Genomic DNA, 13492 nt, shown 5'->3' with positions numbered 1-13492 from the left:
ATAATTGCTTTACAATGGTGTGTTAGTTTCTGCTTTATAACAAAGTGAATCAGTTATACATATATATATGTCCCCATATTTCTTCCCTCTTGCATCTCCTCCCTCCCACCCTCCCTATCCCACCCCTCTAGGTGGTCACAAAGCACCAAGCTGATCTTCCACTGCTACGTGGCTGCTTCCCACTAGCTATCTATTTTATGTTTGGTAGTGTATATATGTCCATGCCACTCTCTCACTTTGTCACAGCTTACCCTTCCCCCTTCCCATATCCTCAAGTCTATTCTGTAGTAGGTCTGCATCTGTATTCCCATCTTGCCCCTAGGTTTTTCTGGCCTTTTTTTTTTTAGATTCCATATATATGTGTTAGTATATGGTATTTGTTTTTCTCTTTCTGACTTACTTCACTCTGTATGACAGTCTCTAGGTCTATCCACCTCACTACACATAACTCAGTTTTGTTCCTTTTTATGGCTGAGTAATATTCCATTGTATATATGTGCCACATCTTCTTTATTCATCTGTTGATGGACACTTAGGTTACTTCCATGTCCTGGCTATTGTAAATAGAGCTGCAGTGAACATTTTGTTACATGACTCTTTTTGAATTATGGTTTTCTCAGGGTATATGCCCAGTAGTGGGATTGCTGGGTCGTATGGTAGTTCCATTTTTAGTTTTTTAAGGAACCTCCATACTGTTCTCCATAGTGGCTGTATCAATTTACATTCCCACCAACAGTGCAAGAGGTTTCCCTTTTCTCCACACCCTCTCCAGCATTTATTGTTTGTAGATTTTTTGATGATGGGCATTCTGACCAGTGTGAGATGCTATTTCATTGTAGTTTTGATTTGCATTTCTCTAATGATTAATGATATTGAGCATCCTTTCATGTGTTTGTTGGCAATCTGTATATCTTCTTTGGAGAAATGTCTATTTAGGTCTTCTGCCCATTTTTGGATTGGGTTGTTTGTTTTTTTGATATTGAGCTGCAAGAGCTGCTTGTAAATTTTGGAGATTAATCCTTTGTCAGTTGCTTCATTTACAAATATTTTCCCCCATTCTGAGGGTTGTCTTGTCGTCTTGTTTATGGTTTCCTTTGCTGTGCAAAAGCTTCTAAGTTTCATTAGGTCCCGTTTGTTTATTTTTGTTTTTATTTCCATTTCTCTAGGAGGTGGGTCACAAAAAGGATCTTGCTGTGATTTATGTCATAGAGTGTTCTGCCTATGTTTTCCTCTAAGAGTTTGATGGTGTCTGGCCGTACATTTAGATCTTTAATCCATTTTGAGTTTTTTTTGTGTGTACAGTGTTAGGGAGTGTTCTAATTTCATTCTTTTACATGTAGCTGTCCAGTTTTCCCATCACCACTTATTGAAGAGGCTGTCTTTTTTCCACTGTTTATTCTTGCCTCCTTTATCAAAGATAAGGTGACCATATGTGCGTGGGTTTCTCTCTGGGCTTTCTATCCTGTTCCATTGATCTATATTTCTGTTTTTGTGCCAGTAGCATACTGTCTTGATTACTGTAGCTTTGTAGTATAGTCTGAAGTCAGGGAGCCTGATTCCTCCAGCTCCATTTTTCTTTCTCAAGATTGCTTTGGCTATTCGGGGTCTTTCGTGTTTCCACACAAATTGTGAAATTTTTTGTTCTAGTTCTGTGAAAAATGCCAGTGGTAGTTTGATAGGGATTGCATTGAATCTGTAGATTGCTTTGGGTAGTATAGTCATTTTCCCAATGTTGATTCTTCCAGTGCGAGAACATGGTATATCTCTCCATCTATTTGTATCATCTTTAATTTCTAACATTGATTTTTAAAAATTTATTTTGAATCTATATACAGCTTTAAGAAATTTGTCTGAATATAAGCCTTAGTATTTTTTTTCCTTTGGACCTCAGCTGCACAGAATTACTATTTGGCTCACAATATACTGTCCTTGATGGTCCTTGGATGGCCTACTTTTGTTTAGTTAGTTATTTTGTAGTGAACTTGTCACCCAAAACAAAAGCTAGGACCATGGTAGTGACCTGTTTCTAACCAAGTGGTTTCCCTCTTGCCTCTTCTATCCCTTTACCTCTTCAAGCTCAAGGTAACCACCATCCTGAATGCCATGTTCTTTATTTCCTTGCTTTTTATTTTTATACAGTTTAATTGAATCTACATATATTCCTTGAAAGTATATATTTTAAAATATATAAAAGGGGCATCATGCAGTATATAATGTTTTGAGACTTAACTTTTTTCACTTACTATATTAAGATTTTAGTTCCATGAATATTTTTCAGTATTTTAAATGTTATTAAATATTAAAAGTAGATCATCTCTGACTCTTTTAAAAGGAAATGATTGAAAACTATGTCCATTGGAATGAAGACATAGGGGAATGGCAACTAGTGAGTATTAACCTTCATCCTTTCATGAAATACTATGGAATACTTCCTGTAGACTGGAGTTGTACTCGCTACAATGCGGAGAAAGGTGGTCCAGAGGATGAATCAAGTGAGAAGCCACTGAAGTGGATAAGATGTTTTAATAATTATGTTATAACACACAGAATATTCTGTGTGTTATACATAGTAGAGATGGTGTAGGTTGGTGTATAGGACTGAATGACCTCTGGGGTCCCTTTCTATTCCAGCATTCAAATCATGTTTTATGAGTGTGCCATCAGTATATCTCATAGTAATTTGCCTCATTCATAGTATTAATTGCTAATTAAGATAATTCTCCTCCCCTTCTTTTTTCCTTTTTTGAGAAATGTGTTGCCTACACAGGAAATAACATGAGAAAGCAGACTCCAGTTCCTGATAAAAAGGAGAAAGACGTAAGAGTGCTTTTTTAAAAAAACAAAACAAAAAAAACTACAGTTGGTTCTTTGTAGGAATATGGGTCACTAAATTGTGTTATCATCATGATATCTATTAATCAGCTCAGCTGAAAAATAGGCTACTATTTTGAGAATAGAGGCTCTAGGATGGGGTGATTATTAGGACAGTTCTTTTCACCTTCAGTCGTGATGGCAGGCATTTCTGTGACAAGAGTGGCATGTAGTTCTCTTTGGAGACTCTTTTCACCATCTCTCTGGGCCTTGGGGATTTGGTTAGAGACTAGAATAAGTCTGTCCTTTTCAAAGCTGATCTTAGTCTTAGGTCAACAAGAGGAAGTAGCAGCTTTAGGGAAAACAGCAGCAGTTTTTCTTTACTACTAAGGAATTTATAGTGTGTCAGGGCTTCTTCACCAACACTTAGTGAATACATTTGAGATAAATGGCATTAGAAAAAGATATCTTTAGATATTTATTTGGTTTTGTCTTTGGCCTTTCTTCCTAAGAGTTTATTTAGTATTTTAAATCTTCCCCCAAATCTGGTTTAAATTCTTCTGTAAGAATGTCTTGTGTTTATTTCCTTTACATATAGCCCTTTGAGGTGGACCTTTCCCATGTGTATCTTGCCTATACTGAGGAGAGCCTACGGCAGTCCTTGATGAAATTAGAGAGGCCACGGACTTCAAAGGGGAAAGCCAGGCCAAAAACAGGGAGAAGGTAAGAACTGTCTTTGAGTCCCATGAGCCAAAGGCAGTGAGATTTTCAAATTAAGTACATTTAAAGGAAATTTAGTTAACATGATAAGTATTTTGTCTGATATATTTAACTAAATATTGAAATCCTATGTAGTTACAATTTGAGTAAATAAAATCTGGCTAAAGAATTAAGGTCTTCCAACTTCTTTAGCCCTCCTGAGTAGTAGAATTTATTGTTAATTTACTTTGTTCTTTCCAAATGTATAATAAGTCATTACTATTTTAATTCCTTAATCCTTAAACTAATTATTCTAGTGAGATGCTAATTAATTTGCCTCGTTAGACTCCCAAGGTATTGTATTCAGCTGATTCATTTTTCTGTCATGAATACTGCCCCAAGAACCTTGATTTCCTCAGTCACCAGTTAAATAAAACTTCTCTGTCTTTCCCTGTCCTTTGACTATTGAGTAGTTTATATGTATTGTAACATAGCCCAGAGAAATGAGAATGTGAAAACCCTGGGCTGGAGCTTATTTCTTCTCTCCCTTCCCTACATTAAGTACTGTTCAGCTTATTTAAACTGACTAACAGACTTTGGGGCTCCTGAAATGACAGGAAATAATAAGCTTATATTTTTCCCTACTTTGAGTACCTAGACTTTTGAGTTACGTGTAGGGTGAAGTCTAAGTTTTAATATTTTTGTGCAACGTAATCTCATAGACATAACCTAAGTTTTATAAATTTGGGGAGGAGGACTCAGTAGCATGTTAAAAGTGTACCAATTTTTATATTCTTCAACATTTAGATGTCAGACATTAAAAGCATTTCATATGCGAACAGAAGCCATGCATGTAATATTAATGAATGAAGCAAATCAATTCAAAGAAACACCAATTCCTCTATGTCTTTGACTTTTCCACTTTTAATGGAGGTATTTTCCTCTTAACTCTGCAGTTAGTAAGAAAAGTGACAGTTCAAGTATGATGATAAATGGTAAGACAGTTGCCCTCAGTGTGGGAGAAAAATAGGCAGTGGTGTGGGCTGGGGCAAAACGGAGCGTGTTCTGTCTGGAGTGAGTGGCCTGTTACCCTGCTTCTAGTTAGTTTGGGGAAAGAGGGCCCGTGGTTTCTGGATCTTCTTGTTTCAAAAGAGAAGCCAGAAATCAGGATTATTTACGTGAGATCTCCGTCTTTAGTCACTTTTTAAAAGCTATGTGGACCTAAAACAAACAAGCAAATAATTTCATAAGATATTTGGATACAGTTTTCAGAATGCTTATTTTAAAATATATACTTTTTCAGTTTAATCTAAAAAAAAACCAAACAAATGTGAGCTAACATTCGCCGAGCCAAATCCAAATATACATGATAAGTGGTTTATTGATACTACATTACATTGCTTGACAATGTTCAATGTGATATTCCTCATTAGAAGCACATGTTTCAGTGTGCTAATAAGCAAAACTGCAATAAACATGATAGATTAATGGAACATTTCCATCATTTCCTACACAGTCATTTGTGAGTTGTTGCTTCAGATGATTTGTGACTCTGATTTTCACTGAATAAGCTGGCATCTTTAGCATACCCCAGAAGAGATAATAAGGGGGTTCAAATCTGGCAAGCATGCAGACCGCTTGGCCTGTCCACATTGTCTAGTCCAGTTTATTGTTCACTCACTCCTTCATCACTGTGGGTGGTGGAGTGGAGGGCCTTGCTATTGTGCTCACTCTAGGTGACCTTTCCCTAGCCTGAAAAGGCAGACATTAATTGATCTCATGGTCAAGCATGTCAAACCTTGGCCTGTTTCTAGAGTCTATGGCTGCCTGGTATTATCTACTACAATTTACATACAATTTACAATTATGTAAAGTGTTTGCATTTCAATCTTTTAGGAAAGCATTCATGTTTTCTTTTTCTCTTCTCCAAACAGAAAGCGTTCTGCAAAGCCTGAAACTGTAATTGACTCTTTACTTCAGTAAATGTTACAGACTTAAAGTCAGAATAAAAATTAGTGATATCCTCATGCCTGGACAAAACCTTTAATTAAAACACTGAAGACTTTTGTGTTATTTCAAATAATGGAAGCTGTAGATCATGCAGTAAGACTGGAACTAATAATTTGCCTAATAACTTTTAGTCTATATATATTAAGTTAATATAACATTAAAATTGTACAATTGGTAATTGTTCAAATTGTCATATTAGTTTTCAACTTATACTGTGCAGGGAAGTTGAGAGAGCAGCTTATACTATAGAGAGTTGCAGTTTAAATGTATACATAAATCTGCTAGTGATTTACTCAACTACTGTATATTTAGATAACCGGATATTCAAAATAGAAAAAAAAATATAAGTCCTGTTTTGCACATAGAAAGTTGCAGGTCTAATTGTCCTATGTTTTCCTGTTATATATGAATGTATGGGCTGCAAATCTAAGAAATGATTCTATCCTAACACCCACCTGGCCTTTTATAATATGTTCTAATTTTTATACTAACATTCATTGCATTTAAAATATGAGATGGGTGATCTTATTGATCTATAGAAAATTTTATAATTCTATAGTCAATCTTTAGAAGTATACATGTTTAAAAAACAAAAGTTGAAGATATGTTTCATCTGGACCTCTCATGATTTCTTTTTGCCACTTTGACTTCAAGTCAAATTTTTTGTTTGTTTGTTTTGGTTTCATGTTTCTTGAAACATTGAATCTGTACCTGAATACAAAGGAGTCACAGCTGCAGAAAATTAAGAAGCTAAATACTGATCACTAACATTTGCCTCTATGGCTATTATTTTTTTAAATTCACTTTGAAACATGATTAACTGATGCTTTCCTGTGTCTGAGTTCTAAATTTTGATGAAAATTGCTCTGTTTCTCCCAACTGAGAAAGATCTCCGTTTTCTAGAAAACACAGACAAAGCAAGAAAAATATCTTTTAATTCTTTGCCTTTAAAACACTTTGTTTTGTCTTTCTTCTTATTTTATAAAGAAAATATTCTTCCCTGAATTTCTTCCATTGACAAATCCAGTTAGACCATACCTCTAAAATAAAAATTATTTTTATTTTATAGTAAAAAAAAAAAAAAAGTCATAAAATTGTTTGTTCTTTTGTTGACTGCTTACAAAATTTTTATTTTTTTAAAGTTATGCTACTCCAAAACCACTATATATATATGTATATATATATATATATCTCTTTTATGAGTTTTAAAATTATGTAATCAGCCCTGAAACGCATTGGCTACAAGTTTTAAGACTTCATAAATGAGTATTTATTAAGTTAACATTATTTTAGTAAGTTTGGTTAAATATTGGTTTATAATTACAAAGATGTATATAGAATGGGGGTGAGCGAATGTAGCGTTATTTGTGAGGTGGTGGTAAAAATGTGTCCATAAATTTAAAGTACATTCCAAAGGTGATGTACTAAATATCCTGTGTATGGTGAATATTTTCTAGGTAATAAGAATTGCAGTTAACTGGCAGCATTTTCTTTGTAACGTGTAAGATAGTTAGACATTTATAACTTTGTGGGGCATTGTTTAGGTACCGTGAAGACTTGAGGTGAATTTATGTCTTGTAAAAGCTTTGTGTAAGCAGAATATCTTGGCAATTGTAGATGCATATTTAACTCTGTTAATAATAACTCTAGAGAAATCTTAATTTTACCAGTAGGAAAAAAATATGACTACTTCTTCTTTTTAAAGAATGCACGTGTCTACCCTTTAACCATCCAGTTAATAGAAAAGGAATAACTTTAGAATTAAGCTTTAAAACATTATAGAAAATTTAAGCCAGTATGTTAGGTTTTTTTTTCTTTTCCACGCCATAGCAGTAACCAAACGAAATCTATAAAAACTCAAAACGTTGAGAAATTTTAAAAACAGGCTACTTTAGCAGGTTTTTTTTTAAAGCATTTATATTAGAACTGATTATACCAGATGGGCATTAAATAGTCATCTTATATAATACCAAGATTAGATATTGGAGCCAGGCCTGAGTATCCATGTGAAAACATGGGAACCTGACTTTAGAGCTCTTCACTTAGCTCTAATCATAGTAGTTCTATGGTTTCTTCACAGTTACTTTGTGTCATTGTCCATAAATGAAATATTTTGCAACTTTGGTGTTAATTTCATGAAAGGCTATAGATGAACAAACTTGCTCATTATTTGATATAGGAAGCAGATTTAAAATGCGTGTCACATATAAGTAGGTTATTGAATGGCTATTTTTCTCTTTAATTTAAAAAAGTAATATTTATTAAAAGGAGCCTTGGTAGAATGTTGTTTGTGGTATGTTCTTTAGTAAACCTTGCAATTACATGTAGTAATAAGGATATTAAAATATAATAGTATTCCCCATTTTTGTCTAGATTCTTGTGAAGTATAAGAGTAATCAAGGTGGCGGGTCTACATCTATGTGTTCGTCCCACAAGTAGAATCCATTTGACATGCTGTGGCATCTACTTTCTGGGAAAAGGGGACTTTTTTTTGCTGCAAGAAATTTAAGGTTACTTTGGGGGAGAGGGTGGTGCTACTTCAACTGTAACATGTTTTTAAAATTATGATTATAGGTTTCGGTTGTTTTGTTTCTAGTCTTTTAAAAATATTTTTTCCCTTAACTCTTATCTTAAGGAAAGTCCCTCCCTTTCCTACAGGGCTGTGAATTAAAGAACGGGTAGAGTTTACATTTAAGTATGCCAGTGTCTGCCCAGTTTCTTAATGTATGCATTTGTTTTCCTTTTTAGTTATTCTTTGATCTAAAATGGTAGAAGAAAACATAGATCTTCCTAGTGCCTTTGAACTTATACTGTAGTCTAATTTAAATCATTAATAACTTAAATAGCATTACTACAATACTGTATACTGGCCAGAATTACAAATCGTATGATAAGTTTGTCGTATTAATTTCAAAAGCCAACTTTCATTGTATTTTATGTATATATTGTATTTGTTCAAGTTGTATATATTGATATTGTATGTATACATACAGCATGGTTAAATAAGAAATAAAAACCTTTACCTAATGCCTGTAATAGTGGTCTGCTTCTTTACTGAGCTATTTTTGTGTTTATGTCCATCCTGATCTTAATAGGCAGGTTCTTTGTGCTTGGCTCTCAGTTTCATGAGGTTAAGAGAGACCTGTGTAATTTCACACCAGAAACTCTTAATGTTGTGGGTCTTTAAACAGAAATCATCATGATACAGAAACCTGGGAGAGATGTTTTTTAAAATGCCCCTTCTCATTGATAAAATTTATTTTCACCAAAAATATTTTAATCCAAGTTTTGTTATCCTTGTCATTAGGTGTTTGAGAACAGAAACTTAAAGAAGTCTGTATGGAAAATAAAGGTAAAAGGAGACGTTTCTTATTGGTAATGATATCATGATATCTTTCAAAAACTTTTAAGGAGCTTAAAATATCTCCAAAACAATAACATTGCTTGGATTATTGTTAATCGTGTGTTCTTTGGACAAACATTTATTGATTACCAGGCACTGTGCTAGGCAGCCTCAAGAAGTTCACAGAGGACATTGAGAAGTTTTGATTTGTTAGCAAGTTTCAAAGGATTTCAGTGTGCTTTTTGTGTAGAGAGGAGACTCCTCTGGCCATTTCAGGTCTTGCTCTCTTCCTCTTCCCAAGTGCTAGCTAGTGTAAAACTTCTACACATGTTTGTAGAATATGGAAATAAAATTAGAGGCCTGCCATAGTGTAAGCAAGATAAGCAATAGTGCACCTTCCCACCCACGGCCCCTCCTCCCCAGTTGAGTTCTGGAGCTGTGATACTATCACCAAGCGACACCACTAAGGTGCACCCTCAGGGAACCTATTACTGCCTGTGTTGTCAGGATGCTGCTGAGGTCGTTGTCCATCCCCACCTTCTTATGAAGACCCTCAAGAATCTCTTTTTAAAACCAAGTACAGAAAAACACAAAAACCCCAAGTACCAGCCTAAGGTAACACAGTTAGTATGTGACTGCAGGAACTGTTCACATGATTCTGAAGCTGCACCCTAAACTTAAAGCAAGCTTGGAGGAGCCTTCTAAGCACATGTTATAACATTATCTGAATGTCTCATTCTTAAGCTTTTTCATTTGCAAAGCAAATCAAGTATTCAGTCCTCCTTCGGAAGTTGAACAAATGTGTGGGAAAATGATTATGAAGAGGCTACTTCAAAAAGAACCTGTTTCCTCTCAGCATTTATCTTGGGCTTCCTGTGACCCAGTCTTCAAGTTACTTTTATCAACGTTATCAGAACATCACTTTGTCTCACCCAAACACGTTTATGGCTCTGACTAAAGAATATGACAGATCAGACATTCTTCTACACCTGCTCCCCTCCCCTCCCCCTTTTGAGAGGACTGGGGAAATTTTAGTTTTTAATCAAAGACTTTATTTCTCCAGTTTTACAAAGGAATTTAACTGGGACTTTACAACTGAATAAAATATTTCTCAGAGTTGATACCAATCTTCACAAGAGGATATTGCCTAACCCAACCTACCAGAGTCATTACAGAAATGTTATGTTTGCCTTGATTTCTACTCCATCATGAGTTATGCCACTCAGTCACCAGGTGTCTTCTGTATTTACTGTGGACCCATGCTGTGCTGAGTAGAAGGTCCTTGCAAAGCTCATGACCATGTAAGTGGAGAATGACAGTGCAGCATGTTGAGGGCTGTAGTGAAGGAGAGTGCATGGTGAGCTACCAGGCACAGCATTCCTCCCTAGCGGCTGACACAGTGTTAGAGACCGAACGTTGAACTAGGAAGAAGTTGACACGAAGGATGGATTAGAAGAGAAACACTAGAGAGCTGAGGAGAGAACGTCTGAGTGCTCGGGGCAAAGACAGCTAACTAGGAGGTTTTAGTACTCCACCTGGGAATGGAGCTCCAGTTGAACTGATGACTTGAAACAGGAAATCGGCTCCGAGACTAGAGAAAGTGCTTGCCTTGCCCTCATTGGAAAGTGGTAGGAACTGCGAGGCTCACCTTGTATGCTGGGAGGCCAGCCCATGAGAAAGCTGTACCTTGCACTCTGCCCTGAAATTCCCCGTTCTCAGATGATTTGGGAGAAGCCGATCAAGATGACATGCAGAGGAGGGTGGGAAACCTGGACAGGGCACTGGCTAATAGCAACAAGAGAGCCCCTGGGGCATTTTTATCAGAGACCGGCATTTCTAACTTGCCCAAGAATGTTTCAATGAAAGACATTCAGCCATAGATTTGAGCAAAATGTTTTTTTCTTTCACTTGTTTATTCAATAAGTATTTATTACCTACAAATACCAGTTAGAGATAGAATATATTCATAGGTAAAAGGTGGAAGTAGCTGATAGCAGGGAGGGAGGGGATCAGCCTTTGCTCTCAGTGTCACACATTCCATGCACAGATAAAAGTCACGTCCTATGAAGTAGGTATGGGCTGTAACTAAGTTTCCTAAGTGAATGTGCCTAAGCGACAAGCATCTCAACTTTCACTTAATCCTGAAGTTTCTTCGCTCATTCTTCTTATGTATGTCCTCCTTGATTCATGCTCTCTCACTCCCTTGGTAAACTCCAGGGCTTACTGTTGGGTATTTCTGTCCGTGGCAGACCTGCCTGGAGCCTGCATATGTCCCTTCTGTGGCCTGTTCTAAATCTTTCTTCCGATTGCCTTTCCTTTTACCATTCTGGCCTCATACACAAACTATAACCCACAAGTCATATCCTGTGGCAGACTACAGCTCACATTAGCCATTGAATGCAAATGAGTCTCAATCAAAGAAGAAAGGAAATTAAAATTTTCATTGTGGCCTTAGAAGGCTCCATGACTCTCTTAGTTACTTGTTGCCCTTGGCATACTGGTATTTTATGTGGGCAGGGTGAAACTGGCTGTGGTCAGGGTGAGACTTTAAGCTTTTGATTTGTTGCCTTATTTTGAAAGGGTTAAAAAGATGTTGCATGTTTTGGTATAATTTTAGTACTAGTATTAATTTTTGTCATGTGTGTGAGCAAGAATGAAAAGAGAATGCTCATTCACTGTTACTAGATCCATATTCTTGCAGAGAACATGTCTTTAAAAGGCAAATTTCAATGACTTGACACTTGTTTTTCTCCTTTAATTTTTTAAAATAACAGCTTTACTGAGATATGTCCATACTATAAAATTCATCCTTTTAAGTATATAGTTCAGTGGATTTTAGTATTTTCACAGAGTTGTACAACCATTATTGACTATGTCATATCAAAACATTTTCCTTGCTCCCAAAAGAAACCCTATGTCTATTAGCAGTCACTCCCTCTTCCTTCATCCCCGCAGCCCCTAGCAACCAATATTCTACGTTTTGCCTCTATGGATTTGCCTCTTCTGGGCATTTCATATAAATAGAGTCATACCGTATGTGACCTTCGTGTCTGGCTTCCTTGATTTAGCATAGTGTTCCCAAGGTTCATCCATACTGTAGCATGTGTCAGTACTTTTCTTATTATTGCCAAATAATATTTCATTGTATGGCTATAGCACGTTTTGTTTATCCATTCATCAGTTGATTGACATCTGGGTTGTCTCTACTTTTTTGCTATAAATGAATAATGCTGCTATGAACATTTGTGTAGAGGTTTTTGTGTGGACATACGTTTTCAGTTCTCTTGGTGTAGATACCTAGGATTAGAATTACTGGATCATATAGTAACTATGTTTAATCTTTTGAGGAACTACCCCACTGTTTTCCAAAATGGCTACCATTTTCCAATCATACCAGCAATGTATGACAGTTCTAGTTTTTCCACATCTTCACCACCGTTTGTTATTGTCTGTCTTTTTAATTTTAGTACTTTAACTTTTAAAAACTTTTTATCACTTATGCACATGGTCACACTCACAGACTTTAAATAGAAAGCCAAAAATCTCCTGCCCTGCTTTCACTGTTTCTTATTCCAAGTCCCATTCCCAACAGTCCACCCTCCCTTTTTTGTTTTTAGTTTCTCTGGTGGTTACCATTATAATTCCAAAGATTTCTTGATTTACTTACTATTGGTTTTACTTTATTGTTTTTTTCACTTTTTATTATAAAAACTTTCAAACACGTGTAAAAGCAGAGTAGTGTAATCAACCGTCATGTACCCATCCCCAACTACAACATTCATCAATTCATGACCACCTTGCCAACTATTTTTTTAATCAACTTTAGATATTTTGTATTGATTTCCCCATTGAAAAGTGAGAGTTTACCTTATTTATACTGCCCCTTCCAAATTTTTTATAGTAAGTTATTTTTAGATCTTCTGTTACGTTTCCAAGTTTGAATAAATACTTAAGTCTCTTGTTCCATCAACCTTAGACAGTGTTGGTGCCCCACCTCTCAATCTTTCCTTTTGCTTTTACCTCTCAATCATTTTGAGCTATTCCTTTTCTGTTGTCAGTTTGATAGCATTTAGTCTGTTCTGTAACCATAATTAAGTCTTCCATGCTTTGTCTATTGGTTGGTTCGAAGCTTGAGAATCAAAAGAATTTACATTATTAGGACATTAAATATTGTTCACTGCAGTGCCAGGTAGTGTGCTAGAATTATTTCCCCACCGTGGACTCAATATAGCAACCCTTGTGCCAATGGGAAAAGAATGTTCTAAGCATCCAGTTGACACTTTTTAAATTCAGAATTACTTGATAGTCAGTGGGACTTATGGACCCACTCTGCAAGCTCTTTTAATTATCATTTACATCTTGTGTGGCCTTGTATTCTTTAATCATTTCATGCATTATGTCCCCAATGAGAGAGGGAACTCCTTGAGAGGGAAGTGGTCTTTCCTTTTTAATTCCCACACCAATTTTAGTCTCTCAGTAAATTAAATTGGTTTCCCCAAAAGTTGGCAAGTAAATATAGTCTATGCCATTAAAATGACATCATGCTGTCAGATTCTGCATATACTTTATTTTATGATGAGTTATAAATATATAAATATTTTTAAAATAAGGCTATTAAAAACTCATAAA

At 35.7% G+C, this 13492-nt stretch overlaps 1 protein-coding gene across 1 annotated transcript in view; it reads left to right on the top strand.

Moving 5' to 3' along the window:
* KIF3A (kinesin family member 3A) overlaps positions 1-6265 on the top strand; it is a gene marked incomplete at its 5' end in the record, with an annotated part of 87558 nt that extends 81293 nt beyond the window's left edge. Inside the window, 4 exon segments of the mRNA XM_082651250.1 lie at positions 2333-2386; positions 2749-2817; positions 3410-3534; positions 5445-6265. Coding sequence (XP_082507376.1) covers positions 2333-2386; positions 2749-2817; positions 3410-3534; positions 5445-5493 — 297 coding nt within the window. The 3' untranslated portion in view covers positions 5494-6265.
* Positions 6266-13492: the final 7227 nt, after the last annotated feature.

Source organism: Grampus griseus (genome assembly GCF_964374135.1).
Source record: "Grampus griseus genome assembly, chromosome: 3".
NCBI lineage: Eukaryota > Metazoa > Chordata > Mammalia > Artiodactyla > Delphinidae > Grampus > Grampus griseus.
This window is presented reverse-complemented; position numbering and strand designations above follow the sequence as displayed.